This window comes from Trichechus manatus, unplaced genomic scaffold, assembly GCF_000243295.1.
Source record: "Trichechus manatus latirostris isolate Lorelei unplaced genomic scaffold, TriManLat1.0 scaffold00001, whole genome shotgun sequence".
Taxonomy (NCBI): Eukaryota; Metazoa; Chordata; class Mammalia; order Sirenia; family Trichechidae; genus Trichechus; species Trichechus manatus.
Genome location: NW_004443937.1, coordinates 11811952 through 11838594, shown reverse-complemented (window position 1 = coordinate 11838594; position 26643 = coordinate 11811952). Strand labels below are relative to the sequence as shown.

General features: G+C 41.6%; 1 protein-coding gene across 3 annotated transcripts in view; it reads left to right on the top strand.

Moving 5' to 3' along the window:
• The window catches only part of TAMM41 (TAM41 mitochondrial translocator assembly and maintenance homolog), a 65769-nt gene extending 46666 nt beyond the window's left edge, over positions 1-19103 (top strand). For 2 of the 3 annotated variants that reach the window (XM_023739669.1, XM_023739628.1), the window contains 3 exons: positions 578-743; positions 1992-2054; positions 18449-19103. In XM_023739669.1, the coding sequence (XP_023595437.1) occupies positions 578-743; positions 1992-2054; positions 18449-18522 (303 nt within the window). In that variant the 3' untranslated portion in view covers positions 18523-19103. The remainder of the gene's footprint in view (positions 1-577; positions 744-1991; positions 2055-18448) is intronic. The other variant, XM_012554297.2, reaches the window with a different exon arrangement.
• The last annotated feature ends 7540 nt before the right edge of the window (positions 19104-26643 follow it).

The following is a 26643-nucleotide window of genomic DNA, read 5'->3' as shown; positions in this document are numbered from 1 at the left end:
AGTACCTTCTATGACCAGGGGATTAAAAAGTGAACAAGATTAGTCTTTGTCACCAATTTATTCCTATAGTTTGTGACATACAGCATGGTATGTAAAAGACCTCAGAGGCAGGAGACAGAAATTCAAATGCTACTCTCTCTCCTTGACTATGATCCTGGGCAAGTTACTCAGTTTCCCCATCTTTAGAATGGGAGGGATAATTTGAATGCCTGGATTTGATGAGGCCTCAGTGCATGTTAGCTGCAGCCCTACTTCCTTTAACTGCTGGGTTTAAGACAAATAGAGATTTTAAACATCAGAAATTCATCTTGAAAGAGGTTTCTATCCTTTTCTTGTGTAGAAATGGAATATTATAGAAAAAGACTTGCCTTTTTTAAAGGGACTGAGAGTCTGGAACCTTTTACACATTCAGCTTCAGAGAGGAGAGAGAGAGTATCTCCTTAGCAGGCTGCAGAGTCCAAGGTGTGGGCACATCTATGTTTATGTAATTTTAAAGAGAAGCCATTGTGCCTTTGAATATTTATAGAATTTAAAGCACTTTCCACAGATGTCATCTTTTTTTTTTTTTTTCTTCCAGCTAGATAAAAGCCCAGAAGGACAATTCACTCAGCTAATGGCATTGCCCAAAACCTTACAGCAACAAATAAATCATATTATGGACCCTCCTGGAAAAAACAGAGATGTGGAAGAAACTTTATTCCAACTTGCTAATGATCCTGACTGTTCAGAGGTAGTGCGACTAGGTATGCTTACAAACTTGCTGGCCATGGGTAAAAGCAAACTTTGGAACTGAGACTTGTGTTTATTCTTTCTTGCCTCGTGAGATCAAGAGATTTCCTCTAAGAAGAAAGCACTGACAGTCCAGGGTTTTTCAAATCTAAATTTTCACTTGTTTTAAGTAGGATATAAATACTTCTATTTTTAGATTCCTGGATCCTAAATCACTGTCAAAAGGGGAAACAATGTTTCTTTTGGTTCCAAGAGCATAACTTCTAGAAGTTACTTAAAAGACATATCTATGTTCTTCATGGTGGTCTGAGACGGAAGGAGACTGGTGATGCTTTTAATGTTTTTATAACGTTGAGAACACAGCTTTCATCCAGCGATGCCAATCTGATATGTTTCATACTGTGTTCACCAGATGCCCTCTGCCACAGCCCATGCTTCACAGCCGTATCCGCAGGGCCTCCTAATGTTTAACAAAAAATCTGAACCTTCCCATCAGAGACCTGCTTCCCTTTCAGGTGTTAATGGTGATTTATGAGGTCAGTCAGTAAAGAAATAATTATGAAATTGGAGATGACTGCCTCCCTCAGATGAGTACATTCTCCTGTTTTCCTCTAGTAAATATTTACTGAGCTCCTCTAGGGCTCAAGCCACTGGGCAAGATGCAATTACAGTAATGATATTGAACATTAAACCACATCTGAACATTAGCTACAATATACAGGCACCCTTCTCACCATCTCCTGGACCAGCCCCAGATTTTCGGAGCAAATATATAGGTAACCACGTACCTATTCTGAAGATAAGTCTGTGGGAGACATGTTGGTTTGTTTTAGTTTTAATGTGGTCCTGTTAAAAGTGTAATGTCTGCTGCCTTTCTGAGGGCATGGAAGACTTGTTGCTCCTCTCTGAGGAATCCTGTGCAAATATTTTCAGAATGAAAGTTTCTCTCGGAGACAGAATGTGTTTTTTATTTGTTTATATCTTGGAATTGAGAACCAGCAGCTTTAAACAGTCTCAAAGTGATAAAGTGTCCTGTGAGGGTGACCTACCCCCCAGCCTGGGTTTCCAGATGAGGAGGCCTAGGGTGCTCAGTCAGGGCCTGTGCAGCTCCAGTCTCCCAGCTGTTACTCCTGGTGCCCTTGTCACTGTCAGTCTAGGACACCAGCTTTCCTAGATACCTGGAAAGAACGTCTAGGTCCGGGTTTAACTCTATGGACGGCTAACATCTGCTTTGGGGTGTGTTTTTTGTTTTCTTCTCCCAGGCCTTTCAGCAATCGTGAGACCCTCCAGTGTGAGACAGAGCACCAAGGGCATTTTTACTGCTGGTAAGAACTTGAGAAAGTCCATGCTTGATGTACCTGCTGGTTTCAGTGGCTTCAACATGCCTGGTTAAAATGTAAAGATTTATCTGCATCCTCTAAGAACTTGTGAAATGCTGAATTGTGATGGTCATAAACTGGGATATTGCAACATATGAGGCAGAACAGCATTGTCATTTGGTGTCTAGAAAATGCAAACCATTTGAAGTACTCCTGGAAGGCTTTGTTGTTGTTGTTGGTTGCCTTGCAGTGGATTCCTACTCATGGCGACCTCATGGGTGCAGAGTAGAATTGCTCCATTGGGTTTTCCTTCAGAGATGCTAGGCCTTTTTTCCAAGGTGTGTCTGGGTGGGTTTGAATCGCCAACCTTTCAGCTAGTAGTCAAGTGCTAAACCATTTATGCTACCGAGGAACTTCATTGGAAAGCTTTACTGCTCCTCTAACATTGGGGAATAAGTCCTTGCATGCAGTTTTTCCCTCATGTTTTTTATACTTGTCATTACACATTCATGTAGTTGCAAAAACAGCAGCATCTTACTCTTCTTCCCCTACTTCCCCCTCTTCAGAGACAACTGCCTCCAACTCTCTTAATTGATTATTTTAGTTTTTACTACCATTTCTCTAAACTATAAACTTATATTACTACTGTCTGTTTTTCCATTTTAGACATCATAGACTTCTCACTATGGAAGATTAGAATTCCACTCTCTCACCCACCCTCACCGCACATACTCACCCCCTCATCCCTCTATGTTGTATTGTAATATAGTTGTATATTACAATTTTGTATTACAGTTGTATTGTATATACAACTATATACAGTAAAACCTGAAAAGCCAGAACCTGCATAAGGCAGAAACCTGTCAGAAAAGGAAAACTCAAATATTTTCCACTTAAATGAGTGATAGAAAAGTGGTAAGACTGTACCCTGTCAAAAGTGGAAAACTTGTGAGACCTGAAAAAACAAGTTGATTTCCAGCCCTGACAAGTTTCACCGTAGTTGTATTTTAATTTTGGTTAAGTCAGTATTCAGTATTGGCATTATTATGGTTATGCTAATATGATTCATTGAAGCACTGGTGGTTCAGTGGTAGAGTTCTCACCTTCCATACCAGAGACCCCGGTTGGATTCTTGGCCAGTGCACCTCATGTGCAGCCACCACTCATCTGTCAGTGGTGCTTGCATGTTGTGATGATGAAGGGGTTTCAGCAGTACTTCCAGACTAAGACTGGGAAGAAAGGCCTGGCAATCTACTTCCAAAAATCAGCCGATGACGAAACCCTATTGATCACAACAACTCAATCCGCAACAGATCATGAGGCTAGTGCAGGACTGGACAGTGTTTAGTTTCATTGTGCATGAGGTTGCCGTGAGTCGGGCTGACTAGACAGCAGCTAACAACAGCAATGTGATATATAGGGGGGCCAGGTGATATACTTTTCCTTTCCTGCACAACTTTCTTTTCCCATGGAGATTGTCTTCACCTCTTTCCTGTGTTGGATCCCCTGTTTCCTGCATTTCGTGTCTTTTACTTCCTTGGTGTACACTCTTATTTTGGAGAAGCAGATCATCCAGTAATGTCCTGAGAAAGAGTGCATGGGAGGTAAATTTGGAGACCATGCATGTATGAAAATATCTCTAGTCTACCCTCACATATAATTGATACTTATGCTGGGTATAGATTAAGAATCATTTTCCGTTAGAATTCACTTCCAGGGTCACTGTCAACATCCAAAACCTTTCCGATTCTTATTCCTTTGTGTACGTTCTTTCTTTCTGGAAGCTTATTAGGCCTTCTGTTTTTCCCAAGGGTTCTGAAATTGTTCATGATGTGCCTTGATGGAAGTCTGTTTCCATCTATTACACTGGGGACTCATTGCCCTTTCAGTTTAAAACTCATATTTTTCAATTCTGGGAAATTTTCTTATATTATTTCTTTGATATCCTCCCATCTGTCTCTCTGTTCTTTTTCTGGAACCTTGTTTATTCAGATATTGGACTTCCTAGAATGATCCTTTGGTTTTCTTTGTTTCCTATTTTAATCTCTTTGTCCTTTTGATCTGCTTTCTGGGAGATTTTTTCAACTTTAGGTGCCAGCCCTTCTATTGAGTTTTTTGTTTCTGCTATTGTGTTTTTAATTTCCAGGAGCTCTTCTTTTTTGTTCTCAAAATGTTCCTTTTTTTATTTCATGGCATCCTATTCTTGTTTAGGGTTAAAATATCTTCTCTTATTCCTAACCATATGAAGGTTAGTTTTTTAGAAGTTATCATCTCCCTTCATGGTCTCTGTTTCCTCTAAGTTTCTTTTTTTTTTTCCTGAAGTGTGTGTGTTGTTTGTTTGTTTTGGTTGGTTGGTCGGTTTTTGTCTTTTTTCTTTTAGCATGTTACCACTGTCCTCAAATGTACCTGGTATCCAGTATTACAGAAACCCTCTATTTTACCGTCTCCAGAGAATGAACCTCCAGTGATCTCTTAGAGGATGTACAGTTACCCGCCTGCTCCGAGTGCGGCAGGGAATTTGTGGGTAACTACTTCTTATGCAGACTTTCAACTCATCCTCTTCTTTCCAGGCCCACCTTCACCTCTACTTCCAAAGATGCCAGGGTGCACTAATTCCTGAACCTTTGGGGAGCTCTACTGGGTAAATCAGGCCACTTCTTGGCTTTCTCCTCTTCTGGCTTAGAATTTGGTTTCCCCAGTGCACTAATAAGGGGCCTTGGTTGCACGGTGGTGAAACCACTGGGCCACTAACCAAAAGGTTGATGGTTTGAATCCACCAGCCACTCCACAGGAGAAAGATGTGGCAGTCTGCTTCTGTAAAGATTTACAGCTTTGCAAACCCTGTGGGGCAGTTCTACCCTGTCCTATAGGGTCGCTAAGAGTCGGAATCTACTCAGTGGCATCAGGTTTGGTTTAAGTGCACTAAGTCAGTGTCATCTATTTAGTATCCAGCTTCCAAAATTTGTATGCTATTTTATGCCCTTGTTGGCTTACAGCTTTTAACAAATCCTTTTGCTGTCATTTTGTCAAGTTTGGGGACTTAGTAAACTATGCTGTACGTGTTCAATCAGTTATCTTTGCTGTCTTTATTTTTCTTTTATGCTTTATTCCTCAAAGATGCATGAATGCATTCTGTCATTGCTAAATGTCAGTAGTTGCGTTGTGGTTTACTTATCCTGTTTTTTTTTAGGGTATACATTTCTAAGCCGCGTTCTGTTTTACTTCATGGCTGTTTTAAAATATTCTTTATGATTCTGTTTTTTTTTTTCACCCTTGATCTGAGCCAAAAGGCTGAGAAGCGATTCTGCCTTCTTTCTCATTGATTTTTTCCCTTGCACCCTGTGAGCTATATGAATTGAAAACCATAAGGTTTTAGAAGGAAAAGAAAGAAGCACTCAAACTTAGATGTATAGCATCTCCTATGAACCACAAACAGTTGGGTTTAAGTATTTGAGCAAACCTTTCTGTGTAAGGGCATCTCTTTGACAACAAAGGTTAGACTAATCCCTGTCATCTTTCTAACCCAAGAAATTATCTTCTGATATTTGTCCAATAATTTTTAAAGTTCTTCAGATTTATAATTACATTTTGATTTATTTTTCTTCTTTGGGAATTTATTAAGAGTAACCTGGGATGGGACACTCTGATAAGCTTATTTTGATATTTTTTTCCCCTTTTCAGACAGTCTTGGTGCAAGCCCAGCTTTTTAAGCTTATAGCTTTTCCTAAATATCTTCAATCTGTTCCACGCCAGATAATTTATATCCATCCAACTATAAAGGTGACACACAAATATTGTGGAGGTTCTTTTAGACATCAACATTCTAAATGTTTGCAAACCTTATTGCAGTGTTTATTTCCTTTGATCCTGTAATTTCACTATTAGTAAATGAAGTATTTCAAATATACAGGAAAGTGTAATTCCATTTCTAGAATTTATCCTAGGAAAAATAATCAGTGATGCTGACAGCAATTTGTGTATAAAAGATATTCTTCATCCCAGCATTTTTCATGTTAGTGAAAAATCAGTACAAACACCAATTTTTACAATAGGAATTTGGTTAAATTAAACATGATATTTCAGTTTGCAGCTCCACTGTGACAAAAGCTTTAAATGAAATCTAAATCAAACCTAAAGTATTTAGGTGAAAGTGACAAAACCATCCACTTTTTCCCAAAAGCATCTTCTTTTGGAAATCCTTATCCATGTTCTGCTCTGCTTTTTTGGCACAGCAAATCAGGGAAGCAGTTTAACATGGGGTTAAGAGTGGGATCTAGCATCAGACACACCCGACTTCAAATCCTGATTCTCCCGCTCACTAGCTGTTAAAACCTTGGGCAAGATACTTACCCTTCTTTAAACCTTGTCTTTAAAATAGGACCAATAATAGTTCCTACCTCAAATGGTTGTTGCCAGGCATGAGATAATCCATATAAAGCACTTGGCAGGTGGTAAAAGGTCAACAAACATTAAGATTCCCTTCTCCCAGCTCCACGAAATGCATGATACTGCGAGGGAAGGCAGTAGGAATAGAAGCATCCACTTCTCTGCACAGGTGACACTGTCTCCAATTTGAAAAGCCTCATGGGCTTCGCCCTTAGGTACTAGGATATTAGATAGTCAAAACATCCTTTATGCTCCCTTTTCAGCCTTATTTCCCTCCCTTTCTTTCTCCCAGAGGTAATCACTGTTCTGAAGTTGGCGTGTTTCTGACCTGTTCATGTTTTCATACTTTTACTTGATGTTCATATCCCATAAACAACACAGTATAAAGGGGTTTTTATGTGTGATGTGTTTTTTTAAATAACTGTTATCACACTGCATTTATTATTCTGCTGCTTGCTTTCTATGCTCCATGTTGTTTTGTAATTTATGTTAAGTGTAGATCTAGCCCATTCATTTTAACTGCTGTGTAGTATTCTGTCATATTAATATACCACAATTGATTCATCCAACCCTCTGTTGGTAGACAGCGGTTTGTTCCTGATTTTTCAGTATTACAGCAGTGCTGCACTGAATACTCTTCTGCACGTCCCCTTGGGCACTTGCTGGGCAGTTTCTCTGGGGAGATAGAGTATCTGCATCCTTAGCTTTATTGGTTATTGCCAAATTGCCCTCTAAAGTGGTTACATCGATTTATAGTCCCATCAACATTGTATTTCTCCCCATCCTGTCCAGCACTTGGTATTCTCAAATAACTGGCATCTCTAGTTCAGTCTTTCTTCCTTTAACCATCTCTTAAGCATCTCTCATGTGTTAGCCACACAGGATACAAAAGGGAACACAACACCATCCTGCCTTCATGGAGCTCATAATCTAGAAGGGGAAACAGACGTGTAAATAGAGCTTTGTGGTACATGGGGGATAAATGGCACAGAAGTAGCCGAAGAATGGGAGTGGTCTTTCAACCTGATTCTGATCCCTAGGTTCAGGGTGCAGGGAGGTGGTGTGGTCACACCTCTCTCCATGCCACAGCCCAGCTGCTTGGATATTCTTCCAGACATCTTGGCCCCAAGGACACAGTGCTGCCCTTCTGAATCTTTGCAAAGATGCAGTAAACATTCAGTAGCATGTGGGCCAAGTGCTGTTCAGCCAAAGACTTTCCCACCACTCCAGGGTGCGTAGCTCTGCATTTCCAGTGAAGATATTTACTTAATCTGTGTTCTTACTGGCATATCCTGGCAAGATGAAGATGTGGCGCTTGTGTTGCATGAGTGGTTCAGGCTATTAGTCTGTCTTGCATGATTGCAGCTCCCTTGCCGTGATCCTCCTTGGGTGAGACACAATCATTTGCTTATTTTGATTTTTGTCTTCCCATGCTATAAGGAATTATTAGAATTATTGTTAGTTTTTTTAGTTGTGATGATGATGTTATGACTTTTCTTTAAGATTCCTTTTATTTCAGAGATACATGCTTAAATATTTATGGATGAAATGAGATGATGTCTGGTATTTGCTTCAAAATAATACATAGAAGAGGGAAGTGAATAAGAGATAGATGAAACAAGATTGGCCGTGAATTGATAAATTTTAAAGTGAAGAGTACAGGGGAGATATGTTATACTAGCCTATCTATGTATAAGTTTGAAATTTTCTCTAATAAAAGGTCCTACATCATGATTTCTTGATACTTCCAACCTGAAACGAACCTTTAGTCTTCTGTTCTGTCTTCACACATCCTCCCCACTTGCCAGTAGAGGGCAGTGGGAACACCTCAAAGAACCTCAGCCCCTGATTTTCCACGTAGTGGCTGCCAAGGGCCGGATGCTGGTTTCCCCCAGTGTTTATGGCTGGCTTCCCTTTCACTTCTAAAGATGTCACATCAGATGAGGGATGGCCAGAGCCACTGAATGTATGTAACCTTGCACTGAGGTTACAGAACTTGGGGAGAGTGACGAGCACCTCTTCAGATGCTATGAGTGTACTTACCTTCTGCTCTGGTTTCTCTGGTTTATGGTGGTGGTGGGTTGTGATGACGGGTAGTGCCAAGTGCAAGGGTTTGTTAGCCCCCAGACTGGAGTCCAAACTTCAACTTAACTACTGTGACTTGGGCAAGTTACCTAGTTCATCTGAGCTTCAATTTTGTAACAATAATTATACTTGCCTCACCGGGTTGTGAAAATTATATCTTAAAATGTCTTTTAAATGTAAAAGCATCTAGCACGATGCCTGGTCTTTCCTCTTTTGGTATCGTTACCTGAAAGTTATGCAGCTTTTCTGACCTCTCTTTAAAACATGCCTCTTTACACTGTCTGTCAGTTTGTTGTACTATAGGGGCTTGCGTGTTGCTGTGATGCTGGAAGCCATGCCACTGGTATTCAGATACCAGCAGGGTCACCCGTGGCGGACAGGTTTCAGCTGAGTTTCCAGACTAAGACAGACTAGGAAGAAAGACCTGGCACTCTACTTCTGAAAAGAATTAGCCAGGGAAAACCTTATGAATAGCAGTGGAACAGTGTCTGATATAGTGCCGAAAAATGAGCCCCCCAGGTTGGAATGCTCTCAAAAGATGACTGCGGAAGAGCTGCCTCCTCAAATAGAGTCGAGTTTAATGACATGGATGGCGTACAGCTTTTGGGACCTTCGTTTGCTGATGTGGCGCGACTCAAAATGAGAAGAAACAGCTGCAAACATCCACATAATAATCGGAATGCAGAATGTACAAAGTATGAATCTAGGAAAACTGGAAATTGTCAAAAATGAAATGGAATGCATAAACATTGATATCCCAGGCATTAGTGAGCCAAAATGGACTGGTATTGGCCATTTTGAATTCGACAGTCATATGGTCTACTATGTCGGGAATGACAGCTTGAAGAGGAATGGCATTGCATTCATCGTCAAAAAGAACATTTCAAGATCTATCCTAAAGTACAACACTGTCAGTGATAGTATTATATCCATACGCCTACAAGGAAGACCAGTTAATACAACTATTATTCAAATTTACCCCCCAACCACTAAGGCCAAAGATGATGAAATTGAAGACTTTTACCAACTTCTGCAGTCTGAAATTGATCAAACATGCGATAAGGATGCATTGATAATTGCTGGTGATTGGAATGTGAAAGTTGGAAACGAAGAAGAGTTGTAGTTGAAAAATACAGCCTTGATGATAGAAACAATGCCGGAGATTGCATGATACAATTTTGCGAGACCAACGACTTCTTCATTGCAAATACCTTTTTTCACTGACATAAAAGGTGACTGTACATGTGGACCTCGCCAGATGGAATACACAGGAATCAAATCGACTACATCTGTGGAAAGAGACGATGGAAAAGCTCCATATCATCAGTCAGAACAAGGCCAGGGGCCGACTACAGAACAGACCATCAATTGCTCATCTGCAAGTTCAAGTTGAAACTGAAGAAAATTAGAACAAGTCCACAAGAGCCAAAGTACGACCTTGAGTACATCCCACCTGAATTTAGAGACCATCTCAAGAATAGATTTGATGCATTGAACACTAATGACTGAAGACTGGATGAGTTGTGGAATGACATCAAGGAAATCATATATGAAGAAAGCAAGAGGTCATTAGAAAGACAGGAAAGAAAGAAAAGACCAAAATGGATGTCAGAAGAGACTCTGAAACTTGCTGTTGAACATCAAGTAGCTAAAACAAAAGGAAGAAATGATGAAGTCAAAGAGTTGAACAGAAGATTTCAAAGGGTGGCTCAAGAAGACAAAGTAAAGTATTATAATGACATGTGCAAATACCGGGATATAGAAAACCAAAAGGGAAGAACACGTGCGGCATTTCTCAAGCTGGAAGAACTAAAGAAAAAATCCAAGCCTCGAGTTGCAATACTAAAGGATTCTATGGGGAAAATATTAAAACGACGCAGGAAGCATCAAAAGAAGATGGAAGGAACACACAGAGTCATCATATGAAAAAGAATCAGTTGATATGCAGCCATTTCAGGAGGTAGCATATGATCAGGAACCAACGGTACTGAAAGAAGAAGTCCAAGCTGCACTGAAGGCACGGGCAAAAAACAAGGCTCCAGGAAATTGACAGAATATCAGTTGAGATGTTTCAACAAACAGATGCAGCTCTGAAAGTGCTCGCTCATCTGTGCCAAGAAATTTGGAAGATAGCTACTTGGCCAGTCGACTGGAAGAGATCAATATTTATGCCTATTCCGAAGAAAGGCAATCCAACTGAATGCAGAAATTATAGAACAATATCATTAATATCACACACAAGTAAAATTTTGCTAAACATCATTCAAAAGCATCTGCAGCAGTATATCAACAGGGAACTGCCAGAAATTCAGACCAGGTTCAGAAGAGGACGTGGAACCAGGGATATCATTGCTGATGTCAGATGGATCCTGGCTGAAAGCAGAGAATACCAAAAAGATGTTTACCTGTGTTTTATTGACTATGCAAAGGCATTTGACTATGTGATCATATCAAATTATGGATAACATTGCTAAGAACGGGAATTCCAGAACACTTAATTGTGCTCATGAGGAACCTGTACATAGATCAAGAGGCAGTTGTTCGGACAGAACAAGGGGATACTGCACGGTTAAAGTCAGGAAGGGTATGTGTCAGGGTTGTATCCTTTAACCATACCTATTCAATCGGTGTGCTGAGCAAATAATTCAAGAAGCTGGACTATATGAAGAAGAACGGGGCATCAGGATTGGAGGAAGACTCATTAATAACCTGCGTCATGCAGATGACACAACCTTGCTTGCTGAAAGTGAAGAGAACTTGAAGCACTTGCTGATGAAGATCAAAGACCACAGCCTTCAGTATGGATTATACCTCAACATAAAGAAAATAAAAATCCTCACAACTGGACCAGTAAGCAACATCATGATAAATGGAGAAAAGACTGATGATGTCAAGGATTTCATTTTACTTGGATCCATAATCAGTGCCCATGGAAGCAGCAGTCAAGAAATCAAAAGACGTATTGCATTGGGCAAATCCTCTGCAAAAGACCTCTTTAAAGTGTTGAAAAGCAAAGATGTCACAAGCCGTGGTATTTTAAGTCACATCATATGCATGTGAAAACTGGGCAATGAATAAGGAAAACAGAAGAAGAATTGACACCTTTGAATTGTGGTGTTGGCAAAGAATATTGAATATACCATGGACTGCCAAAAGAATGAACAAATCTGTCTTGAAAGAATTACAACCAGAATGCTCCTTAGAAGCAGTGATGGCGAGACTACATCTTACATACTTTGGACATGTTGTCAGGAGGGATCAGTCCCTGGAGAAGGACATCATGCTTGGTAAAGCAGAGGGTCAACGAAAAAGAGGAAGATCCTCAACGAGATGGATTGACATAGTGGCTGCAACAATGGGCTCAAGCGTAACGATTATGAGCATGGCGCAGGACTGGGCAGTGTTTCGTTCTGTGGTACATAAGGTCACTATGAGTCAGAACCGACTCGACAGCACCTAACAACAACATTCAAATCTTATAACTGTCATATTCAAATGCTAGCCAATTCTCCCACTGGAGTAAACTAGCAATGATAGGCACTGAGTTTGCCTGCTTCTCTTTTTTCTACCCTCACAGCGAGCTTCGGAACCGTTCCTCTGTCCTCCTGTCCTTTGAAGTCCTTTTGTTGTAGCAGTAACTGCTGTTGTTATGCCTTGCTTTTGCTAGGTCCTCTCCCTGAAATCTCCAGAGTTCTACCTCCGTCCAGTCTTTCAGCCAGCCGGTATACCATCTGCAGGGTGAGAAAACCCCAGTGTCTTTGGCTTGGTAGGCATTATCACTCTTCCCCTTTGCAGCCTCATCACTGATTATAAAAAGAAAAGTCAGTTTGCCCTTTAGCTAGGGAGCACCTTTTATATTCCTATACAGTTACATCCAGGGAGACAGCTAAGCTAAGGAACTAACCTTGGGGCCAGAAGACAGGGGTTTGAAGTTCTAGTTATTCCCTTGTTCATTATGTAACCTTGGTGGTATGTTAATTAACCTCTCTTCTATGAAACAGTGGGGATATTAATACCCAACTCACAAGGTGTTATGAGGCTTAATTGAGTATCCAGTAGGTTACCTGGTACCCAGTAGGTGTTTCATGAACTTGGGTGAGTCTAGATCTAAATCTCACTCTATTCCTCGAAAAAATGGAAGCCATCTAAAACCAGCTTAGAGGATTGCCCTTTCTAGGCAACTATGTTGGTAACACAATAGCATGTTCTCATGTGGTCTGACACTGTCTTTATCTGTTGCGTTGACATTCCCTGACCCATCAGACATACCCATGTTCAAATGTGAGTGCAGAAATGCTTCCAAAGCCAAGCATTGTTTTCTTTTCCTTTAGCCTGGAAAGTGATTTAGAAAATAGCACTGACTTCTCTTAGGCCATGCTATTAACAGAATAGCATAGGTTTCATCAGGGCTGGCGGGTCAGCAAGTGAAGCCAGCGGCTCAGGAGCAGAGAAGGAGCATTCGTTTCCCTAATACTTGGGCTCCTCCCTTTCTGAGAGCAGTAGACAGTTTTGCATCCCAACTGATAACCAGAGCAGCTAAGTACACTCAATTCCGAGCTTGCTGCCGTTTATGTTTCTAACATAATTGGAGAGAAGTGGAAATGTTTGTGTGTTATGCTGTGGGAATAGGTAGCTGAGAAGTGGGGATATTTAGTGATCAAGTAAGCAGAAGCAGACAAAGGAATGCCTTTAAAGCTATGTCAGGGGGTTCAGAGTTTATGTTGAGGGCAGGGGAAAGCCACTGAAGGAATGTAGAAAGATCACTACAGCCAGAGAAGAGAGAGAAAGGGCAATACAGCTATCCCTAGCGAGACCAATTAGATATGGGTGCAGCCAGCCAGCTGAGACATTATGGCAGCCTGAACCCAGGTCATGCAGTACACAAAGAGAGAAGAGATTCAAGCAGTATTTAGATGGTAAATGACTGGGTCTTGTTGATTGAAAGGATATGGGGTGTGAGGAAAAGGGGAGGAGTCAAGGATAACTCCCTGGGTTTCTGGCTTGGGAAGCAGTGAATGGTGGTCCCCTTCCCTGAGGTGAGGGAGTTTGGAGAGGGAGATGAGATTAATTTTGAAACCTTGCTTTGTATTTCCTCACCTAACTTTCTGGTCAATCAGAGTTAGCCTATTTACTACTTCTCCAGCTTCAAAAGAGTCAACTGAATTAAGCAAGACAGGTCTAGTCTTGTTCCTAAAAAGATGCTGGCATGCCTCAATTGAGCTTTACCAGTCCTTTCCAGAAACACAATAGAATGGATCTTTCATTATTCTCTGTTCTGGTTTCTTATAACTAAAACTATTTTTCTATTTTCTGATACCTTGGTATTTAAAGAAAAATAACACATGATAATAGTAAAGGTTTCTCTGGAGATGTGCTTATTACATAAGCCTGAAAGTTCTTAAGTTGTACTCCTGGCTCAGAAGAGAATTTCTTTGTAAATATGTCTAACTATGATTGAAAGTTAATTGGAAGAATTACATTGAGGCTTACTAATTTTCTCTCCCAAATATCTGAAATAGAGAATGATGGGAAGATAGAGACCCGTCACAGCCTAGTCATAGCTCTGCCTCACATTCTTTCCTGAAGAATTTTGTCTGTCACTGGATCCATCAGTGTAAGGTCACACAGGAAATTCAGGGTCTCATGCATGTATGCATTTTGCTGTAGGCCATGTGAAAGAAGCTGGCAATTGACCATAAACAAAAGAAAAGCCTTAGGAGCCATGTGTTGAAGTCCATTTCTGTGTGCTTCCAAATAAAAATCTGGACTTTAGATCCTAATCAGAGTTCCTAATGACTGTTGTTGTTAGGTGCCCTCGAGTCAGTTCCAACTCACAGCGACCCTAGCTTTAGGTAAATAAGGATCTCTCTAAAGAGGAGCAGAGACAATGATGGTGAGACACAGTCAGAGTAAAGTCATTCTCTTAGTAGCCTGTCTTCCCTCAAAGACACATTCTAAATGGGTTCTAAGGTGTACAGAATTTCTAAATCTCTATACTTTTCTGTAGAAAGGAAACAGAAACCAAGAGTAAGCTTAATGCAGGCCAAGAAGAATTCTGTGGACTGTAAGCTCTGTGATGGCAGAGACCATACTGTTGTTCATGCCAGTATCCCCAGCAACTAGCTCAGTGTTTTGCATATATGTAGTTGCTCAATAAATACTTGTTCAGCGTGTGACTGAATAATGAAAGATTGTAAATCTTCTGGAAATAGGAAGGATTTCCATGGAAATAGACTGTCTTAAATTAAAATTTTAATTGAAGTATAACGTATATACAGAATCATAAAGTTGATGACGTTTCACAAAGTGAATACACTCATGGACCTAGTACCCAAATCAAGATACAGACCAGTATCAGCACCCAGAAGCCCCCTAACACCCTACTCCCAGTCACTACCCCCTCCAAGGATAACAACTATCTTGACTTCTGACACCATGGTTATGTTTTGCCTGTTTTTGAACTTTACATAGATAGAATCATATATACTCATCTGTGTCTAGCTTCTTTCACTCCTCATAACATCAATGAGATTCATCGTGTTGTTTTGAGTAACAGCTGTTCATCTGTTCTCATTCCACTATAGTATTCTACTGACTGACTGTACCACAGTTTATTAATCCATTCTATTGTTGATGGATACTTAGGTTGTTTCCCATTTGGGATTGTTACAGGTAGTGCTGCTACGAATGTCTTTGTACCTATCTTTTGGTGAATCTATATATGCATTTCTGTTAGGAAAGAGGTAGAATTACTGAGTTGTAAAGTATGTGAATGGTCAGCTTTAGCAGATACTACTAAACAAGTAGTATCTTGCTTGGTAAAGTAGAGGGTCAGTGAAAAAGAGGAAGACCCTCATCAAGATGGATTGACACAGTGGCTCAAACAACAGGCTCAAACAGCAATAATTGTGAGGTCAGTGTTTCATTCTGTTGTACATAGGTTTGCTGTGAGTCGGAACCGACTCAACGGCACTTAACAACAGCAACAATTTAGCAAGTTACCAAATCCCACTCCCACTATCAGAGTTCTGTGGCCAATACTCTTTGGCCAGTCCACCACCACCACCACATTTCTGTTGAGTCCACTCTGACTCATAGGTGACCCAATGTGTGTCAGAGTAGAACTGCCTCCATAGGATTTTCAGTGGCGGATTTTTCAGAAGTAATCGCCATGCCTTTCTTCCGGGGCACCTCTGGGTAGACTGGAAGCTCCAACCTTTTGGTTAACAGCTGAGTGTGTTAACTATTTGTACCACCCAGGGACTCCCCTTGGCCAGTACTTGATACTATGTCTTTTTCATTTTAATTGAGCACTTTTTCATGCTTATTTGCATTTCCTCTTTTTGTGAAGTGTCTATGCTAGTCCTTTTGCTCGTTTTTCTATCAAGTTATCTGCTTTTTTCTTATTAAATTCTTCATATGGTCTTAATACAAGTCCTTTGTTCAACATATGGAATGTAAAAATTTTCTCCCACTCTGAGGGTTGTCTCTTCACTCTTCTTAATGGTGTCTTTTGGTGAAAAGAAGTTCTTGATTTTACTTAGCCTAATCTATCAGTTTTGTTCTTTAGGACAACTTTTTGTGTCCTTTTGATAAATTTTTACCTACTTCAGATTCTTGAAGCTATTCTGCTGTGTTTATAATAGGCCTTCATGTCTGGTAGCGGAAGTTCTCCACCTTGGTTGAAATTAGAATGTTAAAATAAGGGACCCTTCATTCCGATCTCTTGGTTCTTAACCTTTTGCAAGTCCTGAATCGCTGCGAGAATCTAATGGACTCTCTGGAGCGCCTGCCCAGAAGTGCACGTGTGCACATATACATCAGATTTTCCTACAATTTCAGGAGGTTCACAAACTGGTATCCGAGCCTGTTTATGGGCCCCTTATTAGAGGACCCCTAATCTAGTTCAACCTAGTCACTTTGCAGATGAGGACATTGAGGCCGAGAAAAGGGGGTCATACTGTAACTCTGTGACCCGGCTGGCACCAGAATCCAGGTCTCTTGTCTCCTGTTCCAGTGCTCTTTCTAACGTGGTTCCCGCTGCCATCCAAGGGAGAGACTGTTTTTAGTGAAGGGAGGTTTCTCTCCACTAGCAGCGAAAAATGGCTGGTTGGTGACACTCATGTACTTTATGTATTTGCCTTAAATGTTTAAGCTCCAAGGAGAGTGTGACTAAGTTTTTTGAAGTTGAGCTGGAAATTACCATGGTGGATGCATCTTCCTCCAGCTGTGACTCAGTGCCCTGGGGTTGCTGTATTGAACCTCACCGTATACAACTACCTGTGTGCTGTTTGGCCTCTTGATTGGTTCTGGCTGGAATTTTGAAAAGCACCTTACGTAATAAGTTTCCGGTCTCAATGCTCAAGTGGGTGAGGTTTACCAGAGTGGTTGCTCCAGGAAGAAAATTAAAAGGAGTGAAGGCAGGGGAGGGAGTTCTGGGTTTCCTGACTAGGCTGTGTCAGTTTGCAAGGAGTCAGCTGGTAGACAAGCCAGGCCGGAGTATCTAGAAGTATTCATTAATGATTTTACTGGTACTCTGCCTTTTTACCTGCTACTGCCTACAATAGCCTCTTCAAATGTTCTCAGTGGACTCAGCAGCTTACAGGTAACAGGGCCAGATATTTTCAAGATATCACTCAAACCCTAGTGCTAGGAGTCTCCAGACCGAATCCTGTTACTTTGTCAGCAGTGCTTACCAAAGAGCATGGCCAGGGATGTGCATTTTATACTCTGGTAGCGCAGTGGTTAAGCGCTCAGCTGCTAACTGAAAACTCAGCAGTTCAAGCCCACTAGCCGCTTCGTGGGAGAAAGATGTGCCAGTCTGCTTCCATAAAGATTTACAGCGTTGGAAACCCTATGGGGCAGTTCTGCTCTATCCTGTACGGTCGCTATGTGTAGGAATCGACTCAATGGCAATGGACTTGGTTTCAATGGGTTTTTATATCTCATGGTGAAAAACACTATTTACATATTTGAACAACACCCTAAGATACCATCTAAATGATCTCATCCTCAACGCAAAGGAAGACAAACCCTAATGCCGGCCATGAATGTGATCCTGTTAGATGTGACAGATAACATTCCATTCATTTTGTCCCACTTTCCTTCTTTCCCATCAGCCCCCAGAGCCTCTCGTGTTTCATCATGCATTTGTGATGAAGTCAGGAGGGGTGCTAGTAGAAGGTCAGGTATCCGAGGAATCAGCATTTGCTCAGTCATTTCAGAGGCATGTACTGAGTACCTGCCATGTGCTGGTACTGTACTAGGTGGTGGGCTACAGAGAAGAGTAGGACAAGGGCTCACAGTCTAGGTGGAGGGACAGCAGGTGGGTGAAGTGGCAGGCTTTGTACTGTGTAGGAAGTGCTGTGATTGAGGTAAGCTGGGGTGCCCGGAGGAGTGGCATCAGAATCAGCCTGGGAGTCAAGGAAGGCACTTCCTAGAGAAGAAACGTTGAAAGGGTTTGGAGTCTCCTGTGTGGAAAGTGAAGAGCACAGCATCCCTTCTGGGCAGATAACAGCATATGCAGTGATGCAGGAACGTTGAACTGAGTGTGCGGTGATGGCAGGCGTCGTGGCAGGCTGAGGACCTAGTCACATACAGAGTCTTGTCTTGGTCCTGCCTTTCTCCTCCTTAAAATTCAAACGCTGCCAATATACGTGTAGCTCAAAAGATTCACTTATCCCCGTAACCCAAGTACCTTTGGCATCATATCACAGTTTCAGTAGGTGCCTAAATCAGAATCTTCCCCCCACATTGATCCCTGGTGGCTTTTGGTAAACTTCAGCGGCCACGGTCTCTGAGACCCCACTAGTCAGTGATCGCCGTTCCGTTACAAAGACAGGTCTCTGGTCAGAATGTGCCGGACGCTCACCGAGTAGGCACGCTCAGTAGGCCTCCATTGTCTCACCCTGTCTTCTTCTCTCTCTTAGGCATGAAGAAATCGGTGATTTATAGTTCATTAAAACTACACAAAATGTGGAGAGGATGGCTGAGGAAAACCTAATGTTGCTTGCTTTTATATATGTATGTAGAGATGAATAAAGTATTTGACCTTTTTGACAGAACAGTGTTTGTTACTTTGACTCATTGCTCAATTTTGAAGATACCCTGGTTTGTATAATATTTTATTTTTGAAAGTTATGTATCAGACATTTATCCAGGTGGGACTCAAATATCTTTGAGGGCTTAGCATCAACAGGAAAGAGCTTGCTTTACCTCCTAAACCATCTGAATCCCACTTTCATCAGAGCTTCACCGCGGTCTACATTCCCCAGGCCCCGGAGCATCAGTGACATGAAAACTGTATGTACACTTGTAAATCAAGCAGTCCTGGGCTGATCGCAGGCCCAAGAAGTTTCCTCTTTCTGCCTGTCTTGTTCTTTCTGTTCATTTGCTTTTTTCCAGCAAGGCCTCGGAAGCATCGCATCAACATCTTCCTTACAACAGTCCGGTAAGATAGATACTATTATTATCCCAACTTTACAGATGAGGAAACTGAGGCTCAGAGAGGATGGGTGATTTGCCCAAAGTCACACAGCTAGTAAGTGGTGGAGCCAAGTTACAAACCCACATGGTCTGGATCCAGATGCTGTGCACTTAACCACTATGCTATGCTACCTCTGTAAGCATGTGGTTCAGTAGGTGGTAGCTACTATTGTTATTACTTTCGTTTGACTGATACCTGTCTCTTGGAGTTCTGAATCTTTTATTAACTGCTCGTTGACCAAATAAATGCTGGCAAAGAGGAGGGTATCTCCCTGATTTCTGGCCCACTCCTAAAACAGTGTCTCAGAATTTACAGCTGTCTATCTAACGAAAAGCCTGATTCCGAGAAGAGAGCTTCTCTACAAATTAAGAGTCCTGGCTTCCAGCCACACATTTCTCTTGTATTAGCCAGGTGACCTTGGAGAAAGTTTTGGATTTGGTGACCCAAGAATCATGATCAGGTCAGCTCTGCCACACGTCAGCCAGGTGACCTTGGCTCTGTCTTAAGGACCTGATGGTTAGCTCCCTCACTTAGCTACAGGTCAGTCTCTGGGAGCCTGGAGAAAAATGGATTGTCAAGACCTCGGATGGAAGAAAGCCCAACCTAGGTGGGCTGCCTCTGCTTAGAAGTGTAGGTCAGAGCCCAAATGACCCCAGATGGCATTCCAAATAGCCGTGTGCTCAGGGAGATTCTTCTATGCTTTGTCATGTGAGCAGAACTTCTTAGAAATAAGAAGCACCCCTGTAGCTCCCTGGGGTTGCTGAGGGGTCTCAATGGCCAGAGTCCTGGACTGCAACTCCCTCTGGATTGTGAATTCTTACTCCCTTGAGGTATGACGTGGCCAGTGAGTCTTCAAGCCCCAGATCTCCCACCTGAGCCCTGCCCCTCCTTACTCTCCTCCCCGCTCCGCCCCAAGCTGATGGTCATCTTAACTACCAAACACCACAGTGAACAGCAGGAAGTGCAGGGCTGCATCTTATCAGACGCACTGTATTAGACGAAGGGAAGATCTCACCAGCCTAGGTACTCTGTCCTACCAGGAGATTACGGAACTATTCTAACCTGCAGAAATGTCCACTCCCCACATTCCAACTTTGTGGTGAGGAGTGGATGAATAAAGTAGTTTCACAGGCACAGACAGGTATCTGAGAAAGTACTTTTAACTAGTGAAAGTGTATAATCAAAACCAAACCAGTTGCTGTCAAGTCAATTCTGACTCATGGCAACTCCGTGCATGTGTCAGAGTAGAACTGTGCTCCATAGGGTTTTCAATGGCTGATTTTTGGAAGTAGATCACCAGGCCTTTCTTTCAACGTACCTCCATGAGTCGGTATCAACTTGACGGCATTGGGTTCTAGGTGGATTCTTACCACCAACCTTTCAGTTAGCAGCTGAGCATGTTAACCATTTGCACCACCCAGCAACTCTGAAGGAGTGTATAAAGGTAGAGAAAATGACCTAACATTTATTGAGGGCCTATAAATGTCAGGTGTGGTAAACTGCTTCATTTAATCTGTACCCTAGACCAACAACATAGGTTGAATTCCCATTTTCTTTTTTACAACCAAGGAAACTCAAGATTAAAGAGGTTAAGTAACAGGCCCATAGCTAGTAAATAGCAAGGGTGGGATTTAAATTCAGGTCTGTCTGACTCAAAAGCCCATTCTCTCTCCAGTATTACACCCCATCTTTAGCCCTTGTCTGCATGATTTGGGTAATTCTCCAAGTTTATCCAGATGACTTCTGTGATTATTGGCAACCGTCGCTAGCCCTGGAGCTCAAGATACCGCCTGTATTTTTTTCCCCATTTTTATTTTTTCTAATCTTTCTGAGATCATTCCTAGATGTGAGAATTGATGGGAAACATAGAAATCATTTCCACTCCCTTACTTTACAGTGGGATAAATAAGTCCCAGAGAGACTGTGACTTCAAGGCCACGTATATTTGTTACCAGCCTCAACTAAAACCTGGATCCCTTACGTCCTACTTAATTCCCCTTTCAATTCAACCTGCTGTTCTCCCCACCAGGCTACAGGCCTAGAGCTTGGGGCAGTGGTGGTTCAGTGGTAGAATTCTCGCCTTCCGTGTGGGTGACCCGGGTTTGATTCCCAGCCAAGGCACCTCAAGCGCAGCCACCACCTGTGTGTCAGTGGAGGCTTGCATGTTGCTATGATGCTAAACGGGTTTCAGTGGAGCTTCAGGCTAAGACAGACTAGGAAGAAAGGCTTGGTGAGCTAGTCCCGAAAATCAGCCAATGAAAACCCTATGGATCAAAAAGGTTTGATCTGCAACCTACCATGGGGATGGCACAGGGCCGGGCAGGATTTCATTTTGTTGTGCTGTGCATGGGGTCACCATGAATCGGGAGCTGATTCAATGGCAGCTAGCAACAGCAACAACAGGGCTGCAGTAGCATTTGTGAGATCAGGGGAAACAAAATCTTGGGGTCACCATTCTTTTAAAAAATGGTAGGGCTCCCCACCTAAATGTAATTTCTAATGCTAACTTTAACCACTGTCCTTAATCATTTCTTGTGTAACTAACCTACTATAATAATTGAGCTACAGATACAAGAAGGTCTGTAGGTTACAAGTGGGTTACATAGCAGTGGATCAGAAATGTGGCAGGTGGGAAAGCAGGAAGAATCTAAAGCATATTCACAGAACAGTGTAATTCAACTAGTGTTAATTCATTGTCTACCAAAAATAAAATGTTGCTAAGCAATGTTGGGTTGGAGGGAGATAGGATATGCCAAGATGGCTATACTTGTGATCCTGCCCTCAGTAAGCTTGAGGTCTATCAAGTAAGGAGGACAATATTTATACTCATAAGATGAGAAGTGATAAATGCCATGAAGAGAGGTTCATTAATTTATTGGTTTAGCAAAGATTCATTCATTGATTTAGTCATTCAACAAATATTTGATAAATGCTTACTGTGTGCCAGAAACTGGAGCCCTAGTAATAAGACATTGCCCCAACTCTAAGGACCTTACAATGCAGAAGAGTAGACAGGTAAGTAAATTGGGAATTATATTTCTCTGGTAAGTGCTTATTTATAAGGGTAACTATACAGTGCTTAAGTGTTCGTCTGCTAACCAAAAGGTCGGCAGTTCGAATCCACCAGCTGCTCCTTGGAAACCCTGTGGGGGCAGTTCTACTCTGTCCTATAGGTTCACTATGAGTCAGAATCAACTCGATGGCAGTGGGTTTGGTTTTTTGGTTTTATACCACGCTATGGAGGTCCCCGGCCTGAAAAACAGTTAATGCATTCAGCTGCTAACCAAAAAGTTGGAGGTTCAACTCCACCTAGAGGTGCCTTGGAAGAAAGGCCTAGTGATATACTTCCAAAAAATCAAAAAATCAGCCACTGAAAACCCTGTGGAGCACAGTTCTACTCCAACACACACAGAATCACCATGAGTCAGAGACGACTCCACAGAAACTGGTTGGTTTTTTATTTTGTTTTGTTTTGTTTTTGTTTTTGTTTGGTATGCAGATACGTAAAAGTAATGGCAAACGTTGGTTGAGCCCTCACAGTGTGCCTGGGTGCTGTTCTAAGCACTTTCTATATATGTATTCATTTAATCCTCCCCAAAGCCGCCTGTGATAGGGACTCATTATTATTCCGCATTTTCTGCGTGAGGAAGCAGAAGCACAGAGAAGTGGTACCTTGTGCACAGTTTCACAGCTAGCAGATGACAGCTAGGATTCAGAGCTGGGCACTCTGGTCACAGAGCCCTCCCTTGTCACCTCTTGACTAAACTGTCTCTCCATCACTTAGTGTTCCCCAGTCTGAAGGGGAGGAAGCAAGTAGTGTCCACCTGTTACAAGTAGGAATTACCCAGAGGGGAGAGGAGAGTATCCCAGGCATAGGGAGGTGCATGTTCAAAAGCCCTGAACAAGGGACCATGGTGTGTTTAGGAGGCTAAAGTCACTCGAGATAAAGAAAGTACCAGGAAGATCCTGCACAAGGCGAGGCTGGAGAAGAGCTCGAGGCCAGATCATGAGAGGCCTCCTAAGTTAGTGTGTTTATCATTATCCCAAGAGTAGTGGAGAGAGAGCCACTGAGGGATTTTGAGGTGAAAAGTGGCAAAACTGGATTTTCATTTTATAAAAATCATGATTTTTGCAGTATAATGTAGAGAATGGGTTAGAAGAAGTAAGACTGGAGGCCACTGTGCTCATCTAACTGAGAGATAATGGTGGTCTAGGGCAGAAGCACCGAGAACGGACCAAAAGGGACAGACTCAAGCAGTGTTTCCGAAGTAGACTCAGTACAACTTGATTGAATGTGGAGAAGGAGGAGCCAAGGTTCTGGGTGGGCCACTGGGAGGAGGATGTGCTGTTTCCCAAATGGGCATCGGGTGAAGGAACAGGTTTGGGGTGGCATGAGGATGGTGATAAATTCAAGTCTGGGCATGCTGAGTTTGGGGTGTCTGGGAGATGTTTAGCAGACAGGTGGCTACACGATGGAGCTGGAAATGTAATGTGGGAGTTAGCAGCTTAAGGTTATGGTTATGGTGATTAAAAACACCATGGCAGTGAATGAGATGCCCCAGGAAGTCTGTAGAATATGGAAAGGAGAGGGCCAAGGAATATTACTCAGCCATAAAGAGAAATGCAGTTCTAAAGCATGCCACAACATGGATGGACCCTGAAAACATGCCAAGTGAAATAAGTCAGTCGTAAAAGGATTAATACTGTATGATCTTGCTTATATTAAATAGGCAAATAGATAGAACCTAAGCTTATTAGTGGCAGGGCTCTCCACCTAAATGTAATTTCTAATGCTAACTTGAACCACTGAATGCGTGAATGGGTGGGGAGGGAGACTTACTGTGTAGAAGGCATTGAGTTTATGTTAATAGTGGTGGAATAATTCAGAAAAGGATAGTGATAAAGGCTGCACAACGTGAATGTAATAAATGTCACTGAATAATACAAATTGTTGAATTGGCAAATGTTTTATATATGTATATTCTTATCACAATAATGAGTAAAAGTAAAACATTTTTTAAAGCAGACAGCCAAGGGCAGAACACTGCGGAACACCAACATGAAAGGAATGGGCACGGAAACCTGAGATGTGGCTGGAGCGGTCAGAGGAAAACCAGGAGAACTGGGTGTCAGTTCGTACGGGGGGATAATAAGGATGTCTTAAATTGTGTTATTGTTCTCCTGGATAATCTCTTTTTCCTCCCTGCAGTGCCCCTCCCTGTCAGAGGATTGATCTTCCTACTCCGTTGATACCAGGTTTGGCCTTATGACTTGTTCTGGCCAATAAAGTGAGAACAGGAGTGATGTGTGTCCCTTCTGAGCAGAAACGTTTAAGAGTCAGCCCAGAGTTTTATCACTATCGCTCTGCCATAGGATTAACAATGTTCCAAACGGAGTCTTCTTCATCAGCCTGGGCCCTGGAGGGAAGCCACAGCTGATCCGCATGGACACTTCGCATGAGTGAAAAATAAACATTTGTTGTTGTAGCCTCTGAGATGTTGGAACCACTTGTTAACTACCGCATTGCCTATTCTATCCTGACTGAAAAGTGGCAAAAGTCAGATTCAGCTGGGAAGATCAAGAAAGGCTTCATGCTATAAATTTATTTCCAACAAGGATGTCAAAACAATTAAATGGGGGAAGAATAGTCTTTTCAACAAATGGTGCTGGAACGACAGGATACCCACATGCAAAAAATACAGTTGGCCCCCTACCTCACACCATGTAAAATAATTAACTCAAAATGGATATCATAACTAAATTTAAGAGATAAAACTATAAAACTCTTAGAAGAAGACACGGGGGTAAAACTTCAGGACCTTGGGTTTGGCAATGGTTTCCTGGGTATGACACCAAAAGCCCAGGCAACAAAAGAAAAAATAGTTGAACCAGACTTCATCAAAATTTAAAACTTTTGTGCTTTAAAGGGCACTGTCAAGAAAGTTGGAGCCCTTGTGGTACAGTGGTTAAAGAACTTGGCTGCTAACCGAAAGGTTGGCAGTTTGAATCCACCAGGCACTCCCTGGAAACCATATGGGGCGGTTCTACCCTGTCCTACTATATGGTCGCTGTGAGTCAGAATCAACTCAACAGCAACGGGTTTGATTGTTTTTTGTTTTGTTTTTTTAATCAAGAAAGTGAAGACAACCTATAGAATGGGAGAAAATATTTGCAAATCATGTATCTGATAAGGCCCTTGTATCTAGAACATATAAAGAACTATTGCAACTCAATAATCAAAAGACAGGTAGCCTGATTTAAAAATGGGCAAAGGATCTGAATAGACATTTCTCAAAAGATCTACAGAGGGCCAACAAGTATTTGAAAAGATGCTCAACATGTCCTGAATGCTTTTCACAGGCATTATTTAATCCTCATAACAATACTGTGAGATGTGTATTTTTATGACCATCAATTTACAGGTGAGGAAACCCTCTAGTCTCTCCAAATTCTGATCTACATTATCTACCTGGCCCTGTGGAGTTTGGGATTTTGACCCCTGCTCCTTGGCCAAGTTCGTATTTTTCGTATTGAAAAACTGAATGAAACCAAATGAGTAGGGTTCTTAATCTAAGTCGTAATTCAAAGACATTGATTAAACTTTATAATCAAATTCATTTACATTGTGATTTAAATACTTAGTCCTGGTTTGATCCCTAGCACAGAAGATTCCATTTAAGTTTTTCTTTGGTAAGTACATTCTAGTAGTTTAACATTGCCTTATCTTTCTTAGCTCAAAGATAATTTTAAGGCTTTCTTTTTTCGGAGGACCAGATGCTGATAATCATTTGTTTTTCAAATTTTGCTGCTGATTCATAATATGCAGCTAATTGAAACAGATAACTGAATTTCCTGGAAAGTAACCCATTTCCAATTCAGCAGGTCAGTGAAGGTTGGGGGGTAATATTTTCACTATTTTTATTAGGAGTACAGACACAGCTACCATAAGCATAGAGATTTCAGTGGCTTTATTTAACTAGAACAATAAGCATATGTGTTCCAGATATTTTTATTTAAGACAAAAAAAAATGAGATTTTTTTTTTCCATTGAAAGAATGAGAACTTTTAAAATGTTTAACTCATTTACAAATATAAAACGTGTTTCTTTAAAAAATATATATAGATGTACTAAGCAGGTTGTTTCAATCAGACCAGCATGTGAACCTTAAAATACGTGATGATGCAGCTAACACTCTTCTCAGTTTCTCCTTCCTCTTTACTCACAGCATGGAAGAGAAAGCAATGCCACTCTCCAGTACCCAAACCATATCTCCACTGAGTATTAACTTGTTCAAAGGAAGTACATATTCTTTCTATGCTTATTGCTGTTAAAAGCTTAATTATCAGCTCAGAAAGTGACGATGTGGTCTAACAAGAAAGGTGTGGCCTCGGAGGTAGTCAGACTTAGTTCAAATCCTCAGCTAGGAGGCCTGAGGAGATCGTTTGTTCTCTAAGAAGTTACCTTTCCTCTTCTATAAAATGGGGATAGTAATACCTTCCTTGCAAGGATTGGCACAAGGATCAAATTAAATGACTAGTATTTTATCAATCATAAGTACCAGTTGTCGTCAGGTCGAGTCTGACTTATGGTGACCACATGTGTGTCAGAGTAGAGCTGTGCTCCATAGAGTTTTCAGT